We start from the raw sequence: 14059 nt of genomic DNA on the forward strand, positions 1-14059 counted from the left end.
GTCCGAACCTTATTAATATGCTCCATTTCCATTTCATTGCTTGTTACAGTCACAAAACAAGCAAAACACACCTTTGGAAAAAGAGAAAGAAAAGCTAAGGTCCATTTCATAAAAAGAGAGGGAAGAAAAATGGCATCTCACAATCAGAGCTATAGAGCTGGTGAAACCAAGGGACGAGCTGAGGTATTATTCTACACCTTTTTGTTTTCTTAAGAAAAAATTGCTCTTAATAAGAACAGAAAATGCTTCAAATAGTGAAAACTAATTCCATTTATTTTAAATTTAGGAGAAAACCAATCAAGCGATGGGTGCAATGGGGGAGAAGGCCCGAGAAGCAAAGGAGAAAACATACGAGACAGGGCGGGCCGCAAGGGAGAAGGCCCATGGAGCAGCGGACTCAACAAAAGAATGGGCCTCAGATGCGGCCCAAACCGGGCGTGAGAAGGCCCAAGCGGGAAAAGAAACGACGGGAGGGATTCTGGAGCAGACAGGAGAGAAAGTGAAGAGCATGGCACAAGGAGCAGCGGAAGCAGTTAAAAGCACTTTTGGTATGGCTCAGCATGATGAGGATGTGGACAAAAGCTCTAACGCCACCACTAATCGTAGGGTTTAATTCGTAAACTCGGATCCCCAACATCCGTCCGAAATGTAGCAGTTGTCTTTGTGTTTATTTGGTTCATGTTTGTCTTTGCTTTTGTTGTAATGGTGAAGAAAATGCTTCCTCCCTTTTTGTTGGAGAAGGTGTTTGTATTCTGTTTTTAACTTCGAATAATAACATCCTTTCATCTCTTTATATACCTCTTTATGTGTATATACAAGAAAATTTACATCAGTCATTGATATGGGTTTAAGTTCGAATTAAATATTACATGATTGTATAAATTTTGTTCAACCTAATATAACTTAGCCAACCTAACTATGTCAAACTTAGAAGCATATTCAGATACCACGAACATTTTTGAATTTCTTTGAATCTTGGATCGGATTTACGATAAGAGGGTCTAAAGTTTGAAATTTGTAGTTTTAAAATCTAACCTGAGTTTTATTAGGATGGAATGCATTTCTTGGATCGTAAGATTTCTTCACCAACTTCTTAGATTTGTGAAAAACGAAATGTGGCATTAGAGTGTATGTTAATTTAATCATTGAAAAAAACCATGTAGGTCAATATATTGAGCATCAATCAAAGATCACTTTGGTATAAGAATATTAAATCCAACATCTGAACTGAAAATATTCTAATTTCTAAAAGTAAGGAGGAATGAGAACACATAAAAAGCTTGCAACTCGGGGCAATGGGTTTAAATCATTCTCATTCATTAGAAGGATTAATCATGTCAAAATTACAGAGCAAGCTCATTTTGGGGGAAGGTCAAAAATAAAATCCAATGAAGGTTTTTTTTTTTTTTTTTTTTTTTTTTTGTATATTTTAAAATCATTCACTCATGTCGTCATCGACTTCACCAGCACTAAGATCGTCAAAGGCTTCTACTTCATCCCTTTCATCATCTTCATTGGTTTCCATTTCATCGCCCGTTTCATTTTCGTCACTATCTTCTTCCTCGTAAATAATCGGTACAATGGTATCATTATCATTCTCCTCCTTGTCAAGGACCTGCCAAAAAGAAGACAGGAGTATTCGGCTTATTGAGCTTGAAGAACGTTTCGGTTGAACTTGAATTCAGCCATGTATTGTGTGGAAGGAAAATAATGCACTTACCTCTGTGTAGAGGAAGTCTAAGCTACTTGATAGCAGTAGAGCGGATTGGAAAGTTGAAGTTCTAGATTCAATAAGCTGCACATTCATAGAAATTTATATATTTGTAGTTATATACTAGAAAGCAATGGTCAATGGTAGTGAAAAAGATGGCTCATTGGCTTCATATTTTGGATGCCTAAAACGGTTTCATGTCGATGATTTAACCAATCGCATTAACCAAACACTGCTAACCTGATATAGAGAGTTCAAGGCGAGAAGAGAAGATTCTTGGGACATGATTTTGCTAGCATGTTGGAGAATTAAGCATCTCAGCCAAGGGAGGGCGCATACAAGAATTGCCCCTCTGTAAACAAGACATGAAAATGTCAAATGAGATCGACTTGACCTAAGGGAGCATCAAGCAGAGTTATAATTAAGTGAGATTACCTTGACTGGATAAAGGATATTAGAGCGTGCAAAAGCGTGAGAACATCAGATGAGTTTAATTGTGCTATTGATTTTGAAATAACCTGAGAACAGATGATATATGATGAATTAAGATTTAAGACCAAAATGGTTTGTAGACGAAGTAAAAATTCTAGGACTGTGATAACCTTAACATCCTTGGTATATAAGCATTCTAGCAAAAGGGCACGATCATCTGCATGTAGCGCCTGCTTAAGCAAAACCTGAACAGAGTCTGCACTTGGTGGTATTACAGGGACGGAAGGATCTTCTTGTTCACGACCTCCATCCTTGTTCTGGTCCGCCAAATTCAAACTCGCAAGTTTCTCTCCCATGGATGGCTCATTTAAATCATCATTAAATAGAACATCAGAAGTATCTCCATTGCCTACATTACCAGATATCGTGTCAGCTGTGAAAATCAAAAACAAATTACACCATTTGCTTAGAGATGGACAGGTGTAGATGTTCAGTGAAAATTCAGAAGCCACAAGCGCAACAGCTCAAAGACAATTCTTACCAACATCACTGACATCTCCAGCTGTCAGACTATCAAGTTCAGACGCTGCTCTTTTCTTTTTGCTTTTCTTGCTTTTAGGCGTAATCACTTGTTCGATCTCATGAGGACCTGTGAAAAAGTATAAGCATGCAAATCTGTATGAGAACGAGGGAGAAGAAATAAGGAAAACAATAGCAAATGTGATCACTGTGTCGAACCTTGTTCAGAAACACAATCATTTTGTTGGAGTGTTTTATTCTCATGTGCAGTATTTGCATCTTCCTTCACGGTATAACCAATATCCAAAAGAGTATGCTGTGGTAGGTCCACGGAGCCATGAGTAACAAGAACTGATACTTCATTGTCTCCTATACCATGTATTCTGGAAGCAAGGACAGAAGCTCGATTCTTCTTAGCACTGCCATGGTTTTCCTCAGCTGATTGGTTGTCATTGGCTTTTACAGAGACTTTAGTTGGAGTAACCTCGTCCTCAGATAGTACCTTTAATTTCCATAAATAAGCTGCACCTGATACCGATACTGACAAGACAACTACGCTGTCTTCTTGATTGCTAACATTTCTGCATTCAGAGACAAATGGAGGATGCTTCATGGACAGAATAGGACCTCTACTAAATTTTCCCGCACTTATATTACACCACCACACTTGAAGATGTTTGGCTCCAAGTTCTGACGTAATTATTGTTTTAGCATCATCAGATACAGAAACAAGCTTCACAGGACCCTATATTTTGAATAGTATAGTCAGTGATTTGGATTAATTTAAAAGAAAGAATTTAAAAGTAAGAGAATTTGGGGAGCTAACCAATTTATCAGGGTGCACAATAAGCTCATCCCCGTCATCTGTGCTTAAAATTTTCAACTTTTTACCAGCTACAACTAAGTACCTCTCATCTGGGCAAAGGGTAACTCATTAAGTAAGAAAAGGTGCTGTCATTGTTCTCATAGCAGAACATGAATAAGCAACTAACCAAGTGAAAAGGCTGAAGAAGATATTGATTTTTTTGAAGCTTTGAACTCCTTGATAATGTTTCCGGTTTCAGTGTCCATCTCAGAGGCCATTCCATTACTTCCAACTGTACGCAGTCTACAGCCTTTGTTCGCAAAAGAAAGGCCAATAACTCCACTTCACAAATCAGGTTAAAAATGATTCAATCACCATAATCAATAGAGTGACAAACTAAGGCTGGTTTTCTATAGAACCATAACTTCTATGTGTTAATGAACTCACGTCAGAGATAGCTTAACTATCATAAAAGAGTGAATTAACTTGTATCTTTTAGATGTGATCATGAAGTTGATACATATTAGGTGTGTGAACAAAGGAAACCCCCAACACAAATCACTGTAATGTCATATTATCATGTCATTTTTCTCCTATCTAAATGTATCACCACAGTGGATGCATCAGTGCCACGTAACAAATATGGTCAAGATAAGATCGTCAAAGTACACAAAGTTTGAACACTCAATCTAACTTATCTAATCATTTGACATTCTAAGCTAACAAGAGTAAGCAGAATTGATTGCTTACCCAGGATGGCAGCCTGCAGAGACCCACTTCTTCTCTCCATTTGAAGCATTCACAGCCAGCACATCCCCACTATTGGTACCAATAGCAACTACACAATAACTGCTTTTACGCTGAAAAATCAGAAAGACGTTACAGGTTTAAGATTCCCAACACTTACAAAACAGTGTCAAAGAACTAAAATTAAATATAAACCCTAAAAATGCTTTCCTCACCTTTTTCCCTAGAAAACAGCATGCCATACAGGAATAACCAAAATCATTTTTTCCATCTAGGTCCTTCCACTCTGCCAGTAAACTCCCATCACGAGTACTCCAAATCTACGTACACACCAAATACACAAGTAAATTAACATCCATATATCCAAAAGCACAAGGAAAGAAAAAAAAAACAAATATTTGCAACTACACCGAGGTATAAAACGCAGAAGTTTATGAACTAGCTGGGTATTCCAAGTGAAAATCAGCATGAGAAAAACCAAAAGCATAGAAACAACAAAGAGAGAAAGAGCTTGCCTTAAGAGTTCCATTTGAGGAGACGATGGCTAGATAATCACCGTCGGGAGTGAAAGCTGCGATAGGCAGCGATTTAAGAATTTCCATCTTCATTGCTTTGAATGTTTACTGGTAATCAAATTCGGAAGTGCAACAAAGAAAAAGAGGTTGGGAGCAATGAACAACAGCACTTTGCAGCTGCCGCAGGCTGTTGAGGGTTTTGGGGTTTAATTCCCGCTTCGTTTTGTTTGTATAATTTCGCGGGTCAGGAAGAAAGAAACCCGGTTGGTCCGAACAGACCGCTTCCTGTACCTTTTGTGGTTCTGTATTCTTTTAAATTTCCAACACACAAATTAATAATTATATCAATTAAAAATTTTCAATAATTAAAAACAAAGAAAATTGTTAAAAATATTTACAAAATTTAAGAATTTATAGATTTAATTTTGCTAAATATTTTGTTTCTTTTGCTATAAATAAACACATGTAAGATCATACAAAAGTTTCTTTCCCAATCATTTTGTAAAATGAATATTCAAAAGAAATCTATACTAATTGAATTATAGAAGATGTATTTTGTTTAAGATTTTAAGTGTTTAATTTTGAAAAAAAATGATGCTACTGGGTGTTTGAACATCCCTAACAAAATTGAAATGCACTATGAGATTTGAAAGTATGTTTGGACTTAGGATTTTGAGTCTAATCATAATATTAAACTTCATTGTTATTCTGCTCAATAACCATTATGATTAGTTAACTTATTATTTTCAACCATTTTAGTTTAAAAGGTACCGAAGAAAAATGTTCAGATAGTAAATTACCTTGCTGCCGTGGAGGTGTGGACTTGGAGCTGTGGAGCGAGTTGTGACGTTGCCGGTGAACTAGGAGCCGTGGAGTTGGGCCCGGTTCTGTGATGCTGCCGGTGGAATTGGAATCGTGACGGTGGAGGGGTGGAGAATCAAAATTGGGGGTGATGAATTTTTCTGCTTTGGCGGTGGAGGTGGCAAAGAATTTTAGGGTTTTGACCTTTAAACCATTGTGAATTTGTAAATTTGTAATTTGTACATATATTCTACGGTTCGGTTCGGTTCGGTTCGGTTCGGTCAGTTTGTCTAACTAATTTTTCTGCTGACCGATTCGAACTAGTCTGGTCGTTGGTTTGGACCGATTCTTCCACACCCCCACGACATATCGAACTCGTATATTCTCTTGTGTGCATCTCTTTAGGTGGAGCTCCGACCCCGACCAGGTATTCAATCATTTTGTTTCACTTCATTTCAGATTATAATTTCCCTGTTCTTCGTTATTATTCAATTTTTTTTTTTACTAATTTGAAGTAGCAATCATACAATTAGTTCTTGCCAAATCACTGATTCTGTATATTGACCATTCAAATTTTTTCATCGATTTCCATTAAATAAATAATAAACTAATTAGGCCAGGAATTGACAGATGGGGGAACTGGCAACTGAGAAGCATGTTCAATACATATTATCTGTTGAAAAGGTGCGTTTCCCATTTATGGATCTTGTGCATTTTAGGGACTTTTGTCATAGATCACTTTGAAACATGATATTGCACTTTGATTCGTGATTTCCTGTACCAGTAGAATTGTTTGTGAATGATTAAAAAAATACGTTTTTGAGTCATTTCAAAATCACTCTTTCTATCTGTTTATTCTATTGTTTTGTGTACAGAAAAAGGATGATTTTCAATCTGTGGTGATGGAACATCTAAGGATGAATGGTGCATACTGGGGGCTGACTGCACTTGATATTCTAGGAAAGCTCGATACTGTTGATGCTGATGAAGTTGTTTCATGGGTAATGTCATGCCAACACGAGTCAGGTAAGTTCTCTAAAGAATTTACGGCCTTAGTTTGTGCTTATGGGTGTGTGTTTGTCTTGAACAAAGTTGCTATTCAATCACATTACACTCTCTCAGCATGAATTTGGGGATTGTTTACCTGATTCTTATCTGAATCATGGTAATTACTTGGTGTTATATGGGCGTTGAGTCGTTGATAGCCAAGGCAGAAAAGTGAAACTTCATTGTGCAGGTGGTTTTTCTGGCAATGTTGGACATGATCCACACATACTTTACACCCTTAGTGCTGTGCAAGTTTTAGCTCTTTTTGACAAGCTGGATGTTTTAGATGTTGATAAGGTGACAAATTGTATCCTTTAAAAATGTTCTTTCTTCTCTTTTGATTGGACGTTTAGTTTTTGCTTACTTACATGAATCCTTGATAGGCGTTGGAGGCTAGAACCACTTTGGGTAACAGAATTTCTAATTGTATATTCCTCATCAGCATTCACTTATTAAAATAGTTGTTGAGAGCTTTTTTTTTTTTTGGATCTTCTGACATGTACTTTTCTTTAGAAGGAAAAACACTTTTTCATTGATGTTGATATTATAAAAAGGGTTCAAACAATATCTAGATATAGGAGTATAATCACAAAAATGTTAATCCGTACTTATTGCTGAATAGTCTACAATTTCTTTCTATCTATAAGGTAGAAACAGTAGTCTTACTAGTTACCAGCATTTAATCACAGGACCTAGCTCTTTTTCAGCTATGGGAGAACATCATTGAAAAATGTTCTCATTGAGTAAACCATTTATTACCCAGAACAACCAAGGCTAGGAAGGGGGAATTCGACATTTTAACCTAAAAAAAGAACGAAAATCAGATGCACTTGACCCTCCCCTATATATCCTTTTTCTTGAGAAAAATCACTTGCATTAATATGAATGACAGTATATAATGCCATACGAAAACAGAACGGGTCATCAGAAAACAAGTTGCTTCAATCTTTTGAGCAGGGAAAAAGGAAAACAAGAAAAAAAGAAAAGAAAAAACATCATAACATAGACCTAAAATGAGGCATTAAAATGTACCATTTTTCCAACGTCTTCCCAAGAGCCTTCCAACTCTTAAAAGATATTCCCTTTATATTCCGGCCAAGTATTCCCCAAGGCTGCAAAAAGGTAGTCCGTCGAAGTGTAAGATCCTGTATCAAAAAGGAGAGTGTAAAACCACTTTCTCCAGTGCAGTATGATAACCAAACAAAGGCATAAAAGAGACCGTGTCTTTCAGAACTTCCAATAAATCTTGAGTGCAAAGGGACAAGGATGAAGAATGTGATTCAAATCTCCTTGTGCCTGATTGAATGCACCATTGACGGTTATGTACTAATATAGATGACGAGTTTTATAAAGTATCTGAATTTAGGGTAGTTGGTTGTCCCATGAGTGGCAAGATCAACTGTTTCACTTGACCCTACACTAGATGTTGTTGGCCTTCAAAATGAAGATGGCTCCTTTTCCGGGGATATTTGGGGTGAAGTTGATTCAAGGTAGTCTCCAACTCTATCCATTTCTTTATTATATCTTGTCTTAAGGAATCAATGCTTGGCTCAATCTTACAAGTCACCTAGCATAGAATGTTTATGAGCTTCATTTTCTGCCCTCCTTTCAGATTCTCATATATTGCAATTTTATGCTTATCGTTGTTACATCAATTGGATAAAATCAATGTTGAGAAGGCTGTGAACTTCGTCGTTAGTTGCAAAAATATGGATGGTGGTTTTGGCTGTACACCTGGTGGAGAGTCACATTCTGGGCAAAGTATGTAACCATCTCTTTTTTTTTTTGTGTTTCAAGTACTCCAAAATTGTTCCTAAAAAATGATCAATTTACAAAGCGAGATAGCGGATAATATGCTATCAGTGTTGGTGATAGCACAATGTTGCTTTATTCTATGAACTTTACAATGGTGAAAAAATTGCAACTGAAGTATTAGGGTGAGAATAAGTTTCTGATTTACACAATACTCTTGCTTTAATCTCAACTAGCAGTTATTTACACTGTCCTTCAATCCAATTCAAATGTCTAAACGTCAATGCATTTCTGTAAATACAGTTTTCTGTTGTGTTGGCGCTCTTGCTCTTACGGGGTCTCTTCATCATGTTGACAAGGATCTTCTTGGCTGGTGGTTGTGTGAGCGGCAAGTTAAATCTGGAGGTCTTAATGGTCGCCCTGAAAAACTCCCTGATGTGGGTTTGGGATAAGATCACTTTTACAAAGTTTATTTCCATCAGTTGCTTTTGAACTTCTACTTAGAGATTTTGCTTCGTTGCTGCAGGTCTGCTATTCATGGTGGGTTCTTTCTAGCTTGATCATGATTGACAGGGTCCACTGGATTAGTAAGGAAAAACTGATCAAGTTCATCTTAGACTGCCAGGTTGCTTAGGGCTAATTGTTTCATTACCTAGTATGGCTTGTAAATTAGGGATCGTATTGTTTCTAATTTAAGATAAATTCCACAACGTCGTTCTTGTTATTGGAAAAGTGCAGGATACCGAAAATGGAGGAATTTCAGATAGACCAGATGATGCTGTTGATGTCTATCACACATACTTTGGAATAGCAGGTGCATCTTACTATCTTAAGCAGACAAATCTCCTACATATCTTCTTCCTATTGCAGATAACCAAATATTTGTTAGCCTGAAAACATTTATTGTTGGCTAATGGCTAATGTAAATTTATACGTAAATGAATGTTGCAGGACTTTCACTTCTTGAATATCCATCGTTGAAACCCATAGATCCAGCATACGCTTTACCAGTCGATGTCGTGAATAGGATTCGTCTTGGGAAAAGGCATGCTATCTAAGAGCGTTAAATCTTTTTTCCAAGTTCTGGTAACTTCAATTCCATATCAGTCTTTATTTGATGATGGGAAGACATTGATTAGTAGTGAAATTTAGGTGTTGGACCATGAGTTTTGGTTCAATATAGGTCTTAGACTTGTGAAGAAAGGTGAATCATGTACTGTATTGTAGACCAATAGTCAATTGTCACTGGCAGGATTTGATCAAAGTACAATGATCTAGAAATTGCCTATTGATTTCTTCTTATTTTCTTTTCTTTTGCGTTTCAAGATAGAGGTACATTTATCTTTTTGCTTAATAGGGTCTTGTTATATCATAGGATTGTTTGTGTGCTATCGTTCTCTTCTGTTACTATTTTACTTATTCACTTTCTTTTAGATATTGAGCATTAGTCTCTTTTTGGTCACTTGTTGGAAAGACAAGCCTACAAAATATTGTGATAGTTTAACATTCCTATTTTATTATTGAATTCCACAACTATTTTTAGTGATACTTTCGTTGGTTTTACTTTGCAACTTTTTGTATTTAATATAATCTTAAGCCATTCGATTCCAACACTTGATACCAAATTTGATGTGTAACTCACTTACTGATATTCTTATATTTATAATATAGATTATAATTGTAAAAGTTAAAATAAGCTATATTTTTATACACATTCTAGAAATCATATTGCATGGATATAGAATATTAAGTTGGAAAAATCCGATGACTTCATCAACGTTTATTTATTTTAATTTTATTTACTTTCATGATTGTTTTTTATAATTTATCATCCAACAACTCTTGAAAAGTACTTTTCTTTAGCACTTTGAGCACCCTTAGTATTAAGTATTTATTTGGTTAATTTTTATTAATATTAAATTGTCAAATTAATTGATTCATAACTTTTAAGGTGAAATGTAAATGTATAAGTTGAAATAAGCCTTTTGTGTTTGATAGTTTTCTAATTTGATATTACTCCAAACAAATGTAAAGCAATATATGTTTTTTAAATGGTTCTTGAATTGAATTTTTGATCCCTCAGTTTGGATCTATTAGAAAACAAACTAATTGTATTTGCACATACAATAAGAAAATTTTTAAATAAAAACTACTCGATTAAAATAAAACAATAAGAAAAAAATTCAAATTTTCTTTCTTCCAACAACCATGACACCCTTATAATGACACATTAATGATGACACTTAGGCCACTACAATCTACTACAACTCAACAAACTCCTTTTTATCCCTTCTTTAAACCACTATTCAACTAAACCCTAATCTTCGACTAATCTCAAATCTAACTCATTCACTTGTTTCATTGAATGACTTAGGAATAGGTTTACACTAAGTGTATCTTAGAACCCTACCATCGACTCAGGTGGTTTGGGTTGGGTGCTTACTTGGATTGTGTTTGCCAAACAGACCATAGGTTTGTTGTAATCCTCACATCTTAAAGGTAAAGGTTCTTGAAGTTATGACAATTTGCTTTAAACTCACAGACATGGTCTATTATATGTGTTTCAAAAAGTTTGGTGGAGTCTAATTATTTAAAAGTCATTAATCTATTGAATGATGTAATTGCTCGTTCTTTTAAAAGTTTATTGAGCAAGCTAAAGTTAGAGATGGAAAGCTTGAGGATGTATCATTTTTTTCATTTTTGTTGTAGGCAAAATGGTTTGGCACATTTTAGTTTATGTTAGTAATGTTTTAAGTAAAGGAAGAAAATTAAAAAAAATGAGCTTTTTTAGAAATAGTCCACAAATATATTTTAAAAAGTATAAAACTTTTTAGAAATTACAATAAATTATGAAAAAAAGTTTAAAGATTTATATTAAATAATTAAATTTACGTCAGGATTATTAGAACTAAAAAGGAATTCGACCATTCCCCTTATTTGCATTTTTGTGTTTCTCGACTCTTCGATCAAATCTCCAGCGGCTCAGTTTCTCTTGTTTATTCGTTTCTAACACCATTCATCTTCTTCTTCAATCGAAGATAAGGGTTCTGGTAAACACTTTAATCTTATATTGACCCAATCGCAATTATATTACGATTTTTCGTCTTTCTTTTGATTCTAATTATCCCCGTTTTCAGTTTTTTTTCTCCTTAATTTCACGTTCACGGCTTAGAATGAATCTGCCATTAATTTTTTTTCTCCTTTTTGTTTTTTTCTTTTCTGGGTATCTCAATGTTATAGCTAATTGATATCAATATCTGATTTTTCGTCTTGATCACTCATGGTTTAGAATCTGAAAGTCAGGTCAAGCATATTCTTATTCAAGTGTTGGTATGTAGTTTTGAGTGCAAATTTATTTGTGTATTAATGTTTTGAAGTCTTGTTTTGAATCGCGAAAATCCCTGTTTTTATATATCTTGTTCTGCATTCACTTTTAAGTTTTAAGTTGTTGTACAACAGAGGGAGATTCAGAAATAGGAATAAAGAAGCTCTTATCTAAGAAAATTATGATCTTGAAAATCTATCGACTCTTATGAGCGATGAATTTGAATTTATATATGCATTTTACAACGCTAAGGAAATAACTTTTACCTTTCCATGAATTTGTTGTTCTTAAGATTTAGTGTATTAACCATCCTGAGATCTTAGAGTTAAGAGGCTATGGGTTCGATCCATGGTGGCTAGGTGGGTTGTATTTTGAGAATAGTTGTGGTGCTTGTAAGCTAGGTCTAACACTCACGGATTTAGAAAAAGAAAAGGATTTAGCGTAGTCTAGAGCATCAAATTCGTATAGTGGTTTATAGCTTATTCTTATCAGCTGGTCATCTTGAAGAGGTTTGAGTCAACACATCATGGAGCTGTTAATGCTTGTTGATAGGATCTCTAGAATTCAGAATAGAAAGCTGTTCATAGTTAGATTAATCTTGATCTTAAAATCTGATGAAATTTTTGTATATCAGCTGGATTTTGTATCTTCTTGTTTTCTTATTTATTAATCATAACCCTGATTCTTCTGCATTGCGTTGACATTCTTCTTTTTTTTTTGGACAAGTTTTAATCATCGACATGCCAAAGATTAGAAGGGCACGCTCTTTGTCACTGGAAAAAAGTAGGACATCTCCTTATCCAGTCAGCCAAAATCACGCTAGGTCATGTAAAAATGCCAATTCTTTAGAATCAGCTCAAAATGTTAAAGAATGGGAGGAAGCCAGATGCCCCATTTGCATGGAACATCCCCACAATGCTGTTCTTTTAAAATGTTCCTCTTATGATAGAGGTTGCAGGCCTTATATGTGCAACAACAGCTACCGCCACTCGAACTGCTTTGAACAATTCTGTAAGTTACATGGACAAATCCCTTTAATTACCGAATTGCAAGAAATTCCTTTTACACATGTAGTCTCTCACAGACAAATGGTTGAATGTCCACCTTCTGGACAATATGGACATGGTAGGAATCAGCTTGCATCGGAGTTTGTTTGCCCACTTTGTCGGGGCAGTATATATGGCTATATAATAGTTGAGCCTGCTCGCCAATATATGAATTCCAAAGTAAGGAGTTGTTCATCAGAAATCTGTGATTTTAGCGGGACGTATTCTGAACTCAGGAAGCATGCCAGGTCTGAACATCCCTATGTCCGACCATCAGAGGTGGATCCAGTGCGTTGCCGTGATTGGGTAAGATGGCAGCATGAAAGGGATTTCGAGGATGTTCTTAGTCTAGTGCAGTCTAACTATGCTGTAGACAGTGATGGAGAAACTTTTACAAGGGCTTTTAGGTTTTGGACGTCATCCTTTGTTACTGATATGTATGATTCACTCATGGACTTGCTTTCAGACAGTATGTTGGACGCTTTGAGAGACTTAGAGTCATTGCAAAACAGAATGGACAATGTGCAACGTGATCTCAATTCGAATATTTCCACCATTGTAGGAAATAATTCATCGTTGGAGACTAGACCTTATTCCCAATATGCACGAAGGCGGGATTTTGGATCATCTCCATCTCATCATATGCCTCGTGCTACTCAGCTGCATGGACAGAATCAACGTCAAAGGGTGGTGGAGAGTATGTCCCAATCCCGGCGATTGCGTTGGCGAAGTCAGACTTCATTTGATAGACACCAAAGATCATTTGAGGGTACATCACACACCCCTGAACCACGTAGGCAACACGGAAGCATGTACAAAAGTTCCCCTCGTGCTTCTCGACTTCGTTGGCGAAATCAGAGGTGGTCGTCATCATCGTCATCAAACCGCAACGAGAGGTACGTTTAGACTATGCGATCTCATGTAACCTGTAGTTCAAAAAAAGTCTAGCAGCATTTTTGTTAGCATTTGGACAATGAATTCTTTAGATTTTTTACTAACATATTACGCTGCTTTGCAGGTGACAAAACCGGGCTGGGAGTTCAATTTTCTTTTCCCCTCATTTGAGCTCCATGGTTATTGCTTAAAGCCAGATTTGAAGAACATTCCAATTGGATTATTTTCTTTTGGGTTTCTCACTCTGCGTGGAGAAGAACAACTTTTTTTCTGTTTGCCCTAAGAACTCATAAAAATTGATAAGCCATTTTCCACACTACAGTTGCTTATTTACTCAGACATGGGACTTGAATGTTTTAGTTTATATCATCTATTTTTGTTTCCATCAGAAATCATATAATAAGAGTAGTTACCTTCCAATTCAAAAACTTGTCATTTTTTTAGCAGCATAATTGAGTAAGATTG

At 35.9% G+C, this 14059-nt stretch overlaps 4 protein-coding genes across 8 annotated transcripts; 3 read left to right on the forward strand and 1 right to left on the reverse strand.

The window, feature by feature from the left end:
• Positions 1-51: 51 nt before the first annotated feature.
• On the forward strand, positions 52-797 carry LOC101204190 (late embryogenesis abundant protein D-7). Its single transcript, XM_011661233.2, has 2 exons — positions 52-183; positions 287-797. Exons 1-2 carry the CDS (start codon positions 130-132, stop codon positions 611-613), a joined length of 381 nt encoding a protein of 126 aa, XP_011659535.1. The 5' UTR covers positions 52-129; the 3' UTR covers positions 614-797.
• A 490-nt stretch (positions 798-1287) lies between these two features.
• On the reverse strand, positions 1288-5718 carry LOC101221748 (WD repeat-containing protein 43). 2 transcript variants are annotated; one of them, XM_004136033.3, is made up of 13 exons: positions 5530-5718; positions 4730-5038; positions 4430-4534; positions 4218-4327; positions 3655-3809; positions 3489-3577; positions 2882-3407; positions 2685-2792; positions 2314-2552; positions 2147-2229; positions 1952-2063; positions 1721-1795; positions 1288-1615 (listed from the first exon to the last, which is right to left on the reverse strand). In XM_004136033.3, exons 2-13 carry the CDS (start codon positions 4820-4822, stop codon positions 1436-1438), a joined length of 1875 nt encoding a protein of 624 aa, XP_004136081.1. In that variant the 5' UTR covers positions 4823-5038; positions 5530-5718; the 3' UTR covers positions 1288-1435. The 2 variants fall into 2 exon arrangements, with proteins under 2 accessions (XP_004136081.1, XP_031744699.1); XM_031888839.1 differs by having other exon boundaries at positions 2314-2576.
• Positions 5719-5817: 99 nt separating this feature from the next.
• Positions 5818-9849, forward strand: LOC101203944 (geranylgeranyl transferase type-2 subunit beta 1). 3 transcript variants are annotated; one of them, XM_011661234.2, is made up of 10 exons: positions 5818-5957; positions 6161-6214; positions 6406-6556; positions 6768-6884; positions 8001-8067; positions 8190-8338; positions 8633-8766; positions 8856-8954; positions 9068-9143; positions 9281-9791. In XM_011661234.2, exons 2-10 carry the CDS (start codon positions 6161-6163, stop codon positions 9385-9387), a joined length of 954 nt encoding a protein of 317 aa, XP_011659536.1. In that variant the 5' UTR covers positions 5818-5957; the 3' UTR covers positions 9388-9791. The 3 variants fall into 3 exon arrangements, with proteins under 3 accessions (XP_011659536.1, XP_011659537.1, XP_031744700.1); XM_011661235.2 differs by having other exon boundaries at positions 5830-5957; positions 6146-6214; XM_031888840.1 differs by having other exon boundaries at positions 5883-5957; positions 6151-6214; positions 9281-9849.
• A 1375-nt stretch (positions 9850-11224) lies between these two features.
• Positions 11225-14022, forward strand: LOC101204433. Of its 2 annotated transcripts, XM_031889030.1 has the most exons (4): positions 11226-11379; positions 12381-12665; positions 12784-13596; positions 13719-14022. In XM_031889030.1, the coding sequence occupies exons 3-4, from the start codon at positions 12869-12871 to the stop codon at positions 13720-13722; spliced, it is 732 nt and encodes a 243-aa protein (XP_031744890.1). In that variant the 5' UTR covers positions 11226-11379; positions 12381-12665; positions 12784-12868; the 3' UTR covers positions 13723-14022. The 2 variants fall into 2 exon arrangements, with proteins under 2 accessions (XP_004135838.1, XP_031744890.1); XM_004135790.3 differs by having other exon boundaries at positions 11225-11379; positions 12381-13596.
• The last annotated feature ends 37 nt before the right edge of the window (positions 14023-14059 follow it).

This window comes from Cucumis sativus, chromosome 7, assembly GCF_000004075.3.
Source record: "Cucumis sativus cultivar 9930 chromosome 7, Cucumber_9930_V3, whole genome shotgun sequence".
In the NCBI taxonomy this organism is placed as follows: domain Eukaryota; kingdom Viridiplantae; phylum Streptophyta; class Magnoliopsida; order Cucurbitales; family Cucurbitaceae; genus Cucumis; species Cucumis sativus.

Bases quoted from the DNA above. Each gene is read 5' to 3' on its own strand.
- LOC101204190 (XM_011661233.2), top strand. From the start codon at position 130: ATGGCATCTCACAATCAGAGCTATAGAGCTGGTGAAACCAAGGGACGA. The intron at 184-286 runs GTATTATTCTAC...TTTTAAATTTAG, and splicing joins AAACCAAGGGACGAGCTGAG to GAGAAAACCAATCAAGCGAT.
- LOC101221748 (XM_031888839.1), bottom strand. From the start codon at position 4,822: ATGAAGATGGAAATTCTTAAATCGCTGCCTATCGCAGCTTTCACTCCC. The intron at 2,230-2,313 runs GTTATCACAGTC...ATCTGTTCTCAG, and splicing joins TATATACCAAGGATGTTAAG to GTTATTTCAAAATCAATAGC. The intron at 1,796-1,951 runs GTTAGCAGTGTT...ATGAATGTGCAG, and splicing joins CCTTGAACTCTCTATATCAG to CTTATTGAATCTAGAACTTC.
- LOC101203944 (XM_011661234.2), top strand. From the start codon at position 6,161: ATGGGGGAACTGGCAACTGAGAAGCATGTTCAATACATATTATCTGTT. The intron at 8,068-8,189 runs GTAGTCTCCAAC...CCCTCCTTTCAG, and splicing joins TGGGGTGAAGTTGATTCAAG to ATTCTCATATATTGCAATTT. The intron at 8,767-8,855 runs GTGGGTTTGGGA...TCGTTGCTGCAG, and splicing joins GCCCTGAAAAACTCCCTGAT to GTCTGCTATTCATGGTGGGT.
- LOC101204433 (XM_004135790.3), top strand. From the start codon at position 12,395: ATGCCAAAGATTAGAAGGGCACGCTCTTTGTCACTGGAAAAAAGTAGG.